The sequence below is a fragment of the Aaosphaeria arxii genome, assembly GCF_010015735.1.
Source record: "Aaosphaeria arxii CBS 175.79 unplaced genomic scaffold BU24scaffold_1, whole genome shotgun sequence".
NCBI classification, from domain to species: Eukaryota; Fungi; Ascomycota; class Dothideomycetes; order Pleosporales; genus Aaosphaeria; species Aaosphaeria arxii.
The window spans coordinates 3,531,740-3,546,091 of NW_022983474.1; the positions used below are offsets into that span (position 1 = coordinate 3,531,740).

Genomic DNA, 14,352 nt, shown 5'->3' on the forward strand with positions numbered 1-14,352 from the left:
CCCACCCCCTGCTTCAGGATCGCATGATCGTTGATGCGAATGTTTCGAAGACTTGAGACTGAAGTTGTTGTAATCTTAGCAGTGTCCAGATTTTGCGAGCTCTGTATTCAATTGTTGTAAGTCGAGATGCTGGATTCTATTATACTAAGATATTGGCAACTCTTTAAACATAGGGTTTGACTATTAATGAGTGGTACCGAGAAGGGCAGACCAAGGTTTCGATGTTGCTGCATTTAGCCTTCATGGATGTTATATTGGTGAGCCAATAACATGCACTATAGATACGTTTCTATGAGATGGTTGGTGTTTTCGGAGATTATGCAAAGCTACCCCTATGCAGCCGACTCGAATGTCTACCTGTCTTGTTGTAGGATGCATGCGAGCACTTTTTGGTGTCTGCGAAATGGAGTTATCGACGACTTAGCTTGAGACAGCAAACAACACAGAGGTAATGCAAAGTTCAGTTGTACAGCGCAATCGTCATCGTTGATTGATATGTACAAGATCAAACCAGCGTCATAGAAAGAACCAGCAATCATGTTACAAAAGGGCGCAAAAACAGGAGGCAGCACATGGCGTAGTTCAGAGTATTGGAAGTTCTTTGAAGTGAATTGGAAAATGCTATAAATCTCTTGAGACCTCTCTCCTACGTGCGTGTCTCGTTCGTCCCAATGGTAGTAGAGGAAAAAAAAGAGAAGAGTCGAGCCATGCCGACTAGGGCCCAACTCCACCAGCCATTTATCTACCCTACCGTTCCCTATGTGCCCAAATTGGAGGTCTTTTCGTCGTCGTCATATCATCTTGAAAGGCATTTCCCCCTTTTGGATTAATCATACTGTCAAGTCAAGTGATTTATTGACCTGATCTCTTGAATGCACCAGGCCTGTACTTGCCATCTGTGGAGGCCTGACCCTGAGGCAGAGGCTCGCGCTCACGCTCCTCTCCACGCGGCCTGTCACCACCCTCTGCCTGGCCACGTCGGCCGGGTGGGACATAACCGCCGCCAGTAGCAGGCGACTGAGTCCTGCCTTTGTCGCCAGCTTCAAACCTGCTACGGCCGCTAGGTGCCTCATAACGTCCAGAAGGTTCGGCACGAGGAGCAGGGCCGCGGCCACCACTCTCGCGCTCACGCTCACGCTCGCGCCAACCTCCACCAGAGCCGCCTTCGGTCTTGCCGCGCAGTGCAGGCGGAACGTATCCGCCCCTCTTTGGTGCCTCGCTCTCGGCAGCAGGAGGAGCAGCCGGAGATGGAGCAGCAGCAGATGGGGCGGCCGCAGGAGCCGATGGAGGTGCCTGACCTGAAGCCTTCATAGCTTCACGCTCACGCCACGATGGCTTGCCACCGGCGAGATTGAGACGTGGGGGACCGCCAGCAGAAGCTGATTCTGAAGGTCGATCGCGCGAGACGGTGCGGTCCGGAAGACCACCGGCCTTCTTTGCGGCAAGCTTGGCTTCCGCCTCCTCTTCTCTCTGGCGCTGCAAAGCAGCCTTCTCGTCCAATTTCCTACCAGAAGAATTAGCATGTGTGAATCTAGGAGTTTGGGATGGCATCGAAGCATACTTTCTCTCCTCTTCCCTCTTTGCCTTCTCTTCCGCAAACTTCGCGCGTCTCTCTTCCTCTGCCTTGGCCTTGGCCTCGGCTTCGGCTCTCTCGCGCTCCTCTTCCTCCCTTTGTCTCCTCTCTTGCTCTTCGCGCTCCCTCTTCTCCTTTGCACGAGCCTCCTTGATTTCGCGAATACGTGCAGATTTCTTGGCCTCAAGTTCTTGCTGAGCCTTCTTGCTGCGCTTTTCGAACTCGGCCTTGCGCTGTTGCTTGACGTCGTTGACGAAGCTCTGATACTTGGGCACAAGCCTTGACAGACGATGCTTGAGGGCAACATCTTCCTTGTGCTTGTGCTCAGCCTCCTTCAGAGTCTCGACCTTGGCCTTTTCGTACGCAGCTTGATCCTCCTTCAACTGGCGCTCGTAGTCGCCCTTCAAGTGCTTGACTTCTTCCTTGCGATAAGCACGCTCCAAGTGGTCGATTCTCTTTCCGGCAATGCGGAGTTGCTCTCCGAGTTGGTTCTTCTCCTTCTCGAGAGCAGCAAGCTTCATGGCACGAATGCGGCCGGAATCCAACTCAGTGATGTCCTCGGGAATATCAAGCTCGACCTTTGTGCCTTGCTTGAGTTCCTTGAGCTGCTTCTCAATTTCCTCGCGCTGGACACGGGCTTGCTCGGCCTGGAGACGCTGCTGAGTGCGGAGGCGCTGCTCTTCGGCGAGACGGCGAGCCTCCTCATCGCGGGCCTGCTGAGCGCGGAGCAGGCGCTTGGACTGCTCCTCACTCTCCTTAGCCTGCGCAGCCTTGAGAGCGGCCTCCTTCTTTTGTGTGATGACATCGCGGCGAGCAAGAGTCTCCTGGTGCTCCTTGTCGGCACCCTCCTTGCTTCGCAGAAGAGCCGTTTCTTTGGCCTTCCTGCGTTCGTCGTTGAAAGAAGGATCAACATATTGGCAAGTGACGAACAGAGATTTGGCCAAGCGAGTGAGTTGGGAGCGAACAATCTCAGCGGGAGTGCTCTGCAGGCGCTGGACTGATTCCTCCGCCGAGCCAGCTCCCGGACCTGCGTGCATGGCCTTTGCGGATGAGAAGACATCCGAGTCGAAGGTGAGCACGCCACTAGCATGATCGATTCGAATGGCCAGATCACCCTTCTTGCAGCCGTTCATGATGAATTTCTCAATGGTCCCGCTGCTGACCTGGAAGGGGTCGGGGAATTGGGCCAGGTCGAGAACGAACTTGATCTCTACGGAATCATAGACCTGGGACAATTGCTGGAAGAGGCGGGTGAGGATGACCTGCTGAAGAGGGCCAACGTACTTCTTCATTTCCTCGTCGGCGCCGATCTTGGCGAGGATAGGCGAGATCTTCTTGCAGATGGACAGAGGGTGGAAGTCAACCTCAAGAATGTTGTACAGATCACGAATCTCGGGACGGGCACGCTTGAGGAGACCCTTGCTCAAGGCATCCTTGAAGAGGATGGCACGAGTAGGAGGCTGGGCCATACCGAGGAGGTTCGTCAGCCGGGAGTTCTTGTTGTTTCTGGCCTGATCAACATCCACGAGGGCACCCCGGGAGCGGGAAGTGCTAATGACTGGGATGGCTAGAGCCGCAAGAAGCACAAACGAAGCTGCCTTCGTCATATCGGCTTCGGTGACGGCGGGGTTGTCCTTCTTTAGGCCCTGGCCAGAGGCGACAGCGGCAGCAGATTGGCGCAGGAGATTGTAGTATCGGCTCCAAGCAGCTGCATGGAAAAGGTAGTTCTCGCTGACGAGGAAGATGCGAGTGAGCTTTTCGAAGTAATTGGCCATCATGATGTTCTTGGCGGGGCGCTTGCTCAGATTCAACAAGGTGTGGATATCCTCGACACTCCTGAAAGCCTCCTGCCACAGTTCGAGCTCGACCGCCACGTTGAGTTGCTGGAAACGGGTGTCAAGGTGACGCTGGAGGGTGTCGGGGTCGGAGAGGTTGATGGCGTGCATCTGGGAGGAGAACTTGGCGGCATTTTGCAAGTGGTTTCGGAGGAGCTCGCAGAGGCGGCGGAACTCAGTCTTGCGGGCATACTTGGAGCAGAAAGCGAAGGCGTTGAGTGCGGTGCTCTGGTACATGATCTCGAGGCGTGCGTTGTTCTTGAAGACGTCCAAGATCGTCCTGTAGGTCTCCCACAAGAACTTCAACCAGGGAGTGACGATGGCACGATCGGTTCGGTCGCGAGACTGTTCGCCGGACACGGTTGAGAGGAGGATGGATTCGGGAGTCTCGGAAGCCTCAAGGTCATCGATGTTCTGCGTAGCGGTGGTGGTCTCGAGCGAGGATTGAACATCGTCGGCTTTGGCTTGGGCCTCGGTGACCTTCTGTTCAGCCAGTTCCATGAATCGCTTGAACACAAGCTGTCACGGTGTCAGTGCTTTGTTCCCAAGTCCTATATTTCTGTGTCTGCCTACCTCGATGGTTCCAACATTTGTGTTCTGGGCGGTGTTCTTGTACTGGTAGAGGCCATCCTTTGCGAGCTTGCCCTTTCTCAGATCGACACAGAGTTCAACGAAAAGAAGCATCACCGGCTCGAGGGATACGATGGGGGAGTTTCGGGTTCGCTTAGAGATGACATGTTCGTGGAGTAGCGAGAGTGCAGCTTGAGGCTGCTGGACTCCGATGAGTTCATTTGCCCGCTTGAGGATATTCTGCAGTGGTTGTTAGTCTGTGTGCCCGCATTTCGCACAGGAAATGGAAAGCCAGGTACATACCTCCGGCTTGCTGCCGGGACCACGATGAGCCATGATGACGGGTTTGAGCGGATTATCGCTTCAAAGGCGTCGGTTCGAAGGTGGCAGGGCAACGGGTGGTGGTGGTCCGTTTCGAAAGTCACAATTCGTCGCGATGATGGAGCGAAAATCCAACGTGTGGGAGTAGTCTTGGCGGAATGTTAGATAAGCGGGGTTTTGATCGCACCAGCCACTAAGAGGGCGGAGGTGACGAAGTATTATATGGATGGATCTACCATTAGGGATGAGACGAACACACACACAGGTTGAAGGAGAAGCATGATGATGATAATGATAATAATGATGATAGTGAAAGGATGGAAGGAAAAGAAGCAACATTATACACGAACAATATACTTTTACCGACTGGTTACCTAGGTACCTATACTACGGAGAGGGTATGTGTGATGGCAATGCACAATGTGCCGCCCATATGTACTCCGTACTCCATACCCGTCCCGTATGTGCACCAACAGTTGCTGCTGTATCGAGAGGGGCGAATCAAGTTGTTGCTCTATGCTGCTGTGTGAGAGGCTTCTACGAGGTGGCTGTATTGTGCATAGTAGACGCCTGATATGCGACAGATAGAAGCGATAATGGACAACTCTTAGATCAACTGATGATTCCATGTTCAAGTCGGATCTTCTGGCGCCAGAGTTGGATCTATCATGAGGAGTAACAAGGTACATGGTGGGGAAAGGGTTGCAGAGGTAACATTGTTAATATACCTTATAACGTACGGACCAAGGTGGGCTAGGTAAGTACCGAAAAGGGACAGTAAAGCAATGAGTAATATTCAGAATAGCGATGGCAGTATTATCGTCACCCACCTAGGTACTTTGGTCATTGGCAGATGAGTAAGGTCAATTGATTCAAGCAGTATGGTATCTACTGTAATACCTATAGAGAGCACGGAGTACTGCGACAACAAGTACTTGTATACTGTATACTGTGAACTATGTACAAGTACGAGGTACCTTGTCGAGTCGTGAGTCGTGAGTTAGGAGAGAGAAGGGGGGACCAATAGTAGAAGAGGCGGAATTCTTAGCCTCATTTCCGCGAAAAGGAAGAGGCGCTAGTCCGCATTTCACGAGGACCCGGCCGCCTGTTCATATTCGCAACCCAACTTCGGTCTCCTGTCCTGGCCTGGCTCCAACCAACCACTCACCTCTCGTACTCTCTCTCTCTCACACACACACTCTCTCTCTCTCCTCTCTCTCACACACTCGCTCCACTCGCTCACTCATCCTACTCTAACTCTTCTTTCCCCCAGGAGCACCTCTTCAACCTCTCCTCGAAGACAATCCTTCCCCCCTCCCCTCCTCCCATCCAGCGCAGGCCTGGTTCCCATCGCCCATCGGCCCATTGCGATTCTCTGCTGTGTTTCAATTCACACGTCCTTTTGCTCCATCGCAATCCTTCCGCCATCCGCAACGGGCTTTCGTCAGGCTCGGCTGCCTCCGCTCCTTTAACCCCCGTTGCTCTGCCTCGTCTGATTCTCGTCTCCTCACTACACGTCCAATTCACAACACGTCGCACCATCATCCGGCGCACACATTTTAGACATCACGCTCTACCGTCGTCCCCTTTACCAAGCTCGACGCCGTATTCCACCTCCTCGATCACTCTTACCTCGGTATGATGATGATGGCAGCGCCCTACGAGATCCGCACCGGCGGCGACGGCAAAAGCAAAAAGCAGAGCATGGCCGAGCTGAAGCTCCGTCGCCTCACGGAATTGAACCAACGTCTGCGAGAGGACCTTGACCGTCGCCGGATACCTGTCTCGGAAGCTGCGTTAGAGTATGTCCCATTATGAACCCTCCGAGCGATTCGTCGCGGTGTTTGGAGAAGGAGGAGCAACCATTGCTGACCCGAACTACAGTCTTATTGCATTCACAGATAAGGAGCCAAAGGACTGGATGGTGCCTTCGCGATGGGGAACGGTATGTTTTTTTTCCTTACATCTCCTCTCTCTCTCCTCTTGCCGGGCCATGTGTGTCTTAGCAGAGAAATGATGATGGATTGATTGGATATGCTGACATGGGTATGATTTTGGCAGATTGATAAGCGCGAGGATCCTTATGCCCCCCAACAAAGCAACGGCTGCTGCATCGTTATGTAAAGCGACAAGGACCACGACAAGGAGCCATCGATCATGTTCAGCAACGGCGTTTATGCGGAGCCCTTGACGGCACAAAGATTTTCATATACCTTTCTTTTGGTGGCAGGAGGTGGATAATACCCATGGTAGTCCTGGGACTCGAAATATGGACGGGCCATGTACTTTTCAGCAATGTGTAAATTATGGATGGTGGTTGCGGTTGAGGAGGGCGAGAGCGAAGGGGTTTGCCGGCTGTCGCATTTGCATTTGCAGCGCGGTTGAGACGGATTGGGGATTTCTTCTATCTTCTTCAGAAGCTTGTGCATGTACGTGCGAGGGTGGAAGTGGGTGTATTTGATTGCGTCCGTTTCGACAGATATTTTCTCGCGATTATGAAGCAAAAACCGCCAACAACAATAAGAATCAGGATTTTAATTACATCAATCTATAAATCGCACTATGATATCGAGATGTCTCTGTAGAATGTCTCTTTGTATGTTCTCTACGCGTCATGATGTCTCAACTGTTCTGGCACCACCTCGATCCTCGAGGCAAATGTTCTTGGAGTCTTTCCCTCGGGAACAGTCACCCTGGGGATGATGGGTAGGAGGAGTTGGTGTTGATGCCTACACATTTTACACCCTACAGACTACAGGCAGCACGGTAACACAGGTGACGGTATGTACACAGTACCTCTGTACGCCGTGGGTACGGAGAAGACGGTGGTTTGTTCGGGAATCAGGGGTAACCCAGAGTTGACCTTCGGCTGGTACCCAACCACTGCCAACCCACCCTAGACAATGGTACTAGACTCCAGGAGTGGTAAAGGTAAGGTCTAGCTAGTTCCTCTCCTTTGAATGTCTCGCCGTCGGGGGGCATTTGGCGTGGCGCACGGAAGCCCGCAGGGGGTCCTGTCGAGGGTCGGTTGCTCTCTTGTCTTGTCTCTGTTCTGTCTTTATTGTCCCTCTCTCTCTCTGGAACGCGCGGGAACAGACACATCCATGGACATGTCATTTTCTCCTCATTGCGACAAGAAGACGTAGGTGGAGCAATGGACACCGCGACCGGTCACATCGTCACCAACCATTACGAGTAGATACCAACTATCAACTAACTACTCATACTGTTCGGAGTACGGAGTAATTGCTATTGTATTAACTATAGGTAGTAGGTAGTCTATTGGCAAGAAATTACTCAGAGAAGAAAAGGGTTTGGGAAGTTGGAATTTGATGAACAAGGTGGAGCGGACCCTTCCACTTCTGTCCAATCATCGCTCGACTTTCGGTCCAAGGCCGCTCTCCAGATTCCCACCATACAGTGCACTCTCTATAACAACCTACATAGTTACTCTGTACATCCGAAGCGCATGTAGAGAGAGTCTGGAGAAATAAAATAGTTGGCCAAACTCGATCGTATATATACAACAAAACTGCACAGGAGAATACACAATAGCGCGCGAGCAGAAGCAGGCATGGGAGAGCATCGGCTGTATTAGGAGATAAATACTCCGTAATTAGTGCTGCCTGTGAGCGTGAGTAGCGTGGAGCGCACCACCTACACACTCGGAGCTGGCTGTCAGCGAAGGCCACGAGCGATTGATTCATTATTATTCTTGGGTTGATTCATTACCTTATTCGTCAAAGGGCGAGGATTTCCAACTCTTGACCTTCTTCGGTCGATTCTCATCATCACCAGGTTCGGTACTCGTACTGTGTACATAGCTATTATCGCGCGCTCGCTCCCAACTCCAAGGCCTTTGCGCAAGCTTGCGAGAATGGCGCGAGCACCGGACAAAAGCCATGCGATAGTTCCCACAAAGTGCTAGTTATTTGACAACATTAGGTATCTACGCGGTAGATAGACACACAGCGCTTCGTACGGAGTATTTGATGCTTTCATTGATCAATTACCGTCCCTCCTCGTACCTCCTCTTACCGTACCAGTGGTAATTAGAATTTAGTGGTACGGCTCACGAGTACAAGTAGTACGAGTACGACCAAGGGTAAAGGACCAAGTTCGTGCGAAGTGTTGAATGCTCGCTTGATGGAGGATGCTGGTTTCGCGTGTGACTTGTACGACTGTGCCTGTACACAGTACTTGTAGTCTGTAGATACTGGTACCAAAGGCGAGGCGAGGCCCCGAGTTACAGCAGTCAACTACGAACATTCTCGTAGCAAGCAAGCTACGAGAAAGCTACGAGGTGGACGTCTCGCGCCGAACTTCTTCCCATGAGATAATAACAGGTTGATTATCGGCAGGTTTGAGCTTTCAATAACCAAATTCATGTTGGCGGCGGCATCGCGGTCAATGAACTAGCCCGCCTAGCCCAACCAGGTCAACACAGATGCTGTCTTACCTACCTATCCGTACAGCAGGTGTAGAGTACATGAGGTATGATGAAAGTGTCTGAATAATGTCCAGAGCAATGATGGTGAATCGTGATGATGATTTTAATTAAGAGACTCCATAGCAATAATGATGATGATGATGAAAAACATGGAATTTTTGCATGATTGCGTTGGTCTAATAGTCCAACCAAGTTCCAACCGTCCCGATTAGGACACCGTCCAGGCCATAACAGTGCATAGGTTCGGGAATCATGTATCCGCCTCGACCCTCACCCAACCTTACTCAGGTAATACTTAGTTGGTAGGTAACTCCCAGGACGGGGACGGAAATAATGAGAAAGGAAGGTTTTGACAATGGGGAGCAAATTAACCTACTTTGGTCTACCTCGTAACAAAAGAACCTACGAGTAGTAAAATTAAGGGACGAAAAGCTAGCTATTTGGAATTCGAACAATTGACTAGTAGTGTAGTGACTCGAGTGAGTGGGCTGAGGCTGGATTTTATTAACGGTTCAAGACGGTGAAAAATGGATTGAGATCGATGGTAACGACCTGCTGACCCTTTGGATCGAGTTTACCTGCTAGCACGAGATTCCAATGATTTTGTGCGATTTGCGCATCGCGTCAGCGTTGTTTTTTCTGTTTGTCTCTCGGTCTCTCTAGATTTTACTTGTGCCTAGATTTGGGTCCGATCTGCTAAGGGAGTACGGAGTAGTACTGACCAACAACTGAGCGATGGAAGGGGGATGGAGGATGGTGGGGAAGAGTTCGTGTCTGTGCCGAACAAGTAACAAGTGGAGAATGCTAACATGAATAAGATAATCAGAACTGGAACATGAGTTGTATGATGATGTTCAAACATCAATCTGGATGTGGATATGCCGATGATATTCATGGTGACGATGCCATGATGTGATGGAGACATTTTTGTGGTCCGCGGGTATGGGTGAAAGTGCCAGGTCAGGGTCCAATACGTACATACTCCGTACATGCATACATATAGGTACGAGTAGATATCTATTACGGTGTACTGTCACCTGTGAAGGTCACTAGAGGCTAGATGGTGACCGTAGACGGCATGTACACCGACAAGCCAACGGAGTATTATTACATTTACGAATAGAGCATTACCGTATGCGCCGTATGAGCTTAACCATCATCCCGCGCCCGACCCACGCTCGGCTCGAGATGTATACTTGTACGTATTACTTACCTACTTGTACAAGCACTGTGTAAATGTTCCCTATATACCTAACAATTAATTAGTTCGTCACTACATACTCTGTATCAAATTTCAAATAGTCAAGTACTCGGTAATAGATATACTAATGTATTACCAACTTATGCTTGAGACATTGTTTCAGCTAAGAGCCTCCATCAGAATCTACAAGTACTTCGGTACTATATATCCAGGCACTGACTACCCAGTTACCTACCACATGAGGTACATACTCGTACAGAATCGGACTGTTTACTGTACAACTAACTACTACGTATCTATGTCCGTGTACATGAGTATCATGCAGAGAATTTATATAAGAGTTTAGGTTGACTGGCTTGAAGCATTCAACGAACATTGCTGAACGTTGAACATAGGGTGGGTGGGGGTCGGTGCCGCCAGCCTGATACCAAGTTACCAACACACCGGTCGCTACAGAACAGAACAAATCAGATCTCCCATTCTCTTTGAGGAGCAAACCCCATGGATGTAATATTGCTGTACGGAGTACATGTAAGAGAGATCTGGTATGCGCAGGAGCAGGTTTCTTTGGCCTCCATTATTGTCTGAACAGTATAAGAACCCCACGACGATGACAGATGGTAAAGGAGCATGTAGTACGGAGCACAACCTTCAAGGTGAACCAAAGAACATCCATCCATCCCATGGCCAAATAGAAAGAAGAAAAAACAAGCATAAGCGCGTCGTATGCCCGTGCAATTGTCTTGGGGAAATGAGGAATGCGCATTTCCCCAGGAAATGGCTGACGACTGCTCCGTACCTATGGGTGATGAATGATGCATGTCTCAGAGGTTCCAACAGCCACAATCGACTCGATTTATTACTCGATGGGGGAGGGTGTTGATACGGAGTAGTTCGGGCAACGAGTGGGATGGGTTGAGGGCTCTCTTTTTGGGTTTTGCCTATCCTATCTCACAACCTCCAGGCAAATTACTACGCGGTAGGCGTGGGGAGTGTGGACAGGCTTGACAGGGTATGTCGTTCACACATGCCTGTGGCCCTGTAGGAACACAGTGAAGATGCAGGAAAAGAGGCCTGTTCAGTCACAGTGCCGGGTGCTTGCAATCCGCCCACCCACCTGCCATGCCACCCACGCTGCAAGGCCGACTGTGCCCATCCTCATTCGATGCCATTGACGCGGTGCATCGTCCTCTGGATCATCTCTCGTCTTCTCTTCTCCCCTCTCCCTCCTGTTTGTCCCGCTCCGAGGAACAGTTGGTCAGTTGGAAACTGTTGAAGAGTATTGTTTCTCTTTCTCCCATAGAACTCGTCTCCAACGAACGTGTCAGTTATAATGACAGTAACGCAGCTGTTGACCATCACCCCGTTATCCTAGTTATCCGTCCCGCGTCACTCGCTTCTCTACCTCTACTCCGTACAAGAACTCGTACACTGTCTCTCTTTCCCCCCGCAGTCCCTTTGCGCGCGCCGGGGAATCCCTCTTCAAAACCCAACCGAATGTGATGCATGTTGGATTAGTTACCATATTGTAAGTAGGTGTTGCACATAACCCAGAGTGTAGATACGAGATGGAGTCCGTAGCTCAGTAGAGGTACAAGTACCATACGAGACTTCAAGTACTTGTAATGTACTTGTAAAGTAGCCCGTCCATTGCCCTTCGCTAGCCCCACCCACCCACCACCCACTAAAAGAAACGGAGCCAGGCCCTACCTACCTACTCGTAGTCTTCGTCTCTTACGAGTACACACCCTAAACTATTCCGACTAATTACTTTACTTACTTACTCACTCACTCACTCACCCACTGACTTTCTTCCCTAGTGGCTACTTTACTATAGGGAACCAACGCCCGTGGAGAAAAAGCCTTCGCTACCCTTCTGGAGCGTCTGCTTCCACCGCGCCTTTTCGGCCTGTCGAGTCCTCTTGAGTCTTGACAACGTCCTCGCACGAATTCGGCGCCCGCGACGATGAACGACGCCAGCAACTCCTCATGGTCTGCTCCAGAGCATTTCGACCCCATGGGCGCACCCGCTGATCATGACTTCGGCAACCTGCTTGACTTTGAGAACATCGATCTCGACTTCGGTGTGGATTATTCCCAGGCCGGCCCAGTTGACCACGATAGCAACCGTCAACTGACCGAGTTGGCCGACACTCTCGATCTCCAACATCTCCAGAGCCAATTCAGTCCACAAATAATACAGGAACATAGCCACGGCCACGGTTCCGGATTTCCACATGCCAATGGCGGGGCCGGCGTACGACAGCATCACCTCCAACAGCAGCAGCAGCAGCAACCCCAACAGCTCCTCCACCACCACCAGCACCCCGCGCAGCAGCAACAACAACAACAACAACACCAACATGCCCCTCAAAACATGTCGCAGAACATGTCTCAGAGTGGGAATGGCTTCTTCGATTTTGGCATGCAACAATACAACCACCCGGGTACGCCCACCTTCTCTCAGCCTCAAGAGCAGGCCTACCGACCTCATGCCGGTGTGCCGCCCACGCCCAACAGCATAGAGATGCACGGCGACCCGGCGCGCTACCTCCAACAGATGGATCCTCAGCAGGCTCTCTTCGATCAACGGTTCCTGCGGAAAGATGAGGTACGCATGCCATATATCGTGACAATCCACCCCACGTCCAACGCCATTCTAACCCTGCCTCTAGACATTCACCCCTCTTGTCTCTCCCGCCGTCACTCCCCACGATGCGCGCTTCCAAGTGCCAGACTTCACCGTCCCCGGGGCCTACTTTAGTCCATTGACCTCGCCCGCGCTGAATGCGCAGACTCAGCAACACCCACAGAATCTCCCCAATCAGTACCATACCTCTGGCAGCTCCACGGGCGCATCGCCAATCGACGTGGACATGGACCTAGGCGAATCAGCCATGGCACAGCCAGAACCGGGCCGCAAGCTTCGCAGCACGAAGAGGAGTGCACCACGCTCAAGTAGTGCATCGAGCCGGGTACGACAGTCCCCCATTGTGAAACCAGGCCGTTGGAAAGCAACTGTCTCGTCTCTCATCCCCCCGAAAGAGGTCAGCGAACTCGTCGAAGAGGCACAGAGATCAAGGTCACGCCCCTCGTCCAAGGGCCTCGGTGTTCCTCACAGCGGTGACAGCTCAGAGCTCAGTTCGGTCTCGCCAGAGCCTCTTACGGAGATGGGGCCGCCTCCGTTGCCAAATTCTGTGACAAGCTCTCCCGCTATCCGCGCTCAGATCAATCAGAAGAATGACAGCATCAATGTCAACGGTAACGGAGTCTGTCCGGCCACTCCTGCATCGTTGATGCGTTTGCAGCAGTCACCCAGCCTTGGCGAATCCTCGTCCGATATGCCTGCTACACTGGACGATTTCTCGCTTCCCGAAGCCACACTGGAAAGGCCTCCGATGTCGAGAATGGACACCGCAATCCACGACGATGACGACCAAACCACACCGCGGATCGGAGCACGAAAGACCCCAAAGCTTGGCCCATTGAGCACGCCAGGCTCGGCCATGCTTTCAAGTAGACCGAGCCCGATGCTCAGCGCTGTAGCATCTCCCACGTCCCCTGCTTTCGCTGCAGGCAACGGCAAGCGTCCCGATGCAAAGTCGGGACGGAATACGAAGAAGAGGGGTAGCATTAGCACCACGCTCGTTAGTCCAGCCCTGAGGCCAAAAATATCGCCAAGCATCAAGCCTCTTCTTCCGGATGGAGGGTCTGGTAAGTCCTGCACCGAAGCCAATCTCGCCATACTACAGCGCAAAGAATCTAACAATTATCCAGGCAATGTTACAGAAGACACTCATGCACTTCTTCTCGCCTCCAAGTCGAATTATCAAAACATTCTTGACGGCACTACCGTCCCCGGTGTCGTCTACCCAACCTCACTCTCCACCAATCTGACTTCTAAACGGACATCTCATAAGATCGCCGAGCAAGGTCGCCGCAATCGTATCAACACTGCGCTCCTGGAGATGCAGGCCCTGCTTCCGTCCCCAAATATTCCACCAGGCAATGCCAACGAAGAGAAATCCCCAGAAAGCAGCGCGGCGGCGCAGAGTAACAACTCCAAAGCTGCGAAGGTGGAGAGTGCAATCGATTACATTAAACAATTGCAAAAGCAGTGCAGCGAAAAGGATGAGTTGATTGTCAAGAAAGATCAAGAGATGGAGGCTTTGAGGAAGGAGCTGGCGGCGCTAAAGGGCGTGTCCGGACCGACCAATGCCTCGACGCCTACCGTGGATGTTCCAGTAAAGGGCGAGAAGACCAGTTCAAGTCCTAGCTCCGACAGTGCGACTTGAACGATATCTTCAGGGAAAATGATTTATTGATCTTCTTTGCATGAACAGTTCGTTTTTGTTTTGGACTTCTCATGGTTCTACCGGCAGAGCTCATTTATATACGCCAT

General features: G+C 51.5%; 4 protein-coding genes across 4 annotated transcripts; 2 read left to right on the top strand and 2 right to left on the bottom strand.

Annotated features, from left to right (window-relative positions):
- Positions 1-684: 684 nt before the first annotated feature.
- Positions 685-4,455, bottom strand: BU24DRAFT_417267 (uncharacterized protein). Its single transcript, XM_033526676.1, has 4 exons — positions 4,282-4,455; positions 3,982-4,218; positions 1,562-3,927; positions 685-1,504 (listed from the first exon to the last, which is right to left on the bottom strand). The coding sequence occupies exons 1-4, from the start codon at positions 4,312-4,314 to the stop codon at positions 853-855; spliced, it is 3,288 nt and encodes a 1,095-aa protein (XP_033389972.1). The 5' UTR covers positions 4,315-4,455; the 3' UTR covers positions 685-852.
- Positions 4,456-5,517: 1,062 nt separating this feature from the next.
- Positions 5,518-6,675, top strand: BU24DRAFT_417268 (uncharacterized protein). Its single transcript, XM_033526677.1, has 3 exons — positions 5,518-6,101; positions 6,184-6,244; positions 6,361-6,675. The coding sequence occupies exons 1-3, from the start codon at positions 5,947-5,949 to the stop codon at positions 6,421-6,423; spliced, it is 279 nt and encodes a 92-aa protein (XP_033389973.1). The 5' UTR covers positions 5,518-5,946; the 3' UTR covers positions 6,424-6,675.
- An 829-nt stretch (positions 6,676-7,504) lies between these two features.
- On the bottom strand, positions 7,505-8,182 carry BU24DRAFT_24408 (uncharacterized protein). The gene has a single exon (XM_033522307.1). The coding sequence runs from the start codon at positions 8,004-8,006 to the stop codon at positions 7,593-7,595; it is 414 nt and encodes a 137-aa protein (XP_033389974.1). The 5' UTR covers positions 8,007-8,182; the 3' UTR covers positions 7,505-7,592.
- A 3,734-nt stretch (positions 8,183-11,916) lies between these two features.
- Positions 11,917-14,245, top strand: BU24DRAFT_457599 (uncharacterized protein; the record flags this gene model as incomplete). The annotated part of the gene is made up of 3 exons (XM_033531552.1): positions 11,917-12,561; positions 12,626-13,664; positions 13,728-14,245. The coding sequence occupies 3 exons, from the start codon at positions 11,917-11,919 to the stop codon at positions 14,243-14,245; spliced, it is 2,202 nt and encodes a 733-aa protein (XP_033389975.1).
- Between the last annotated feature and the right edge of the window lie 107 nt (positions 14,246-14,352).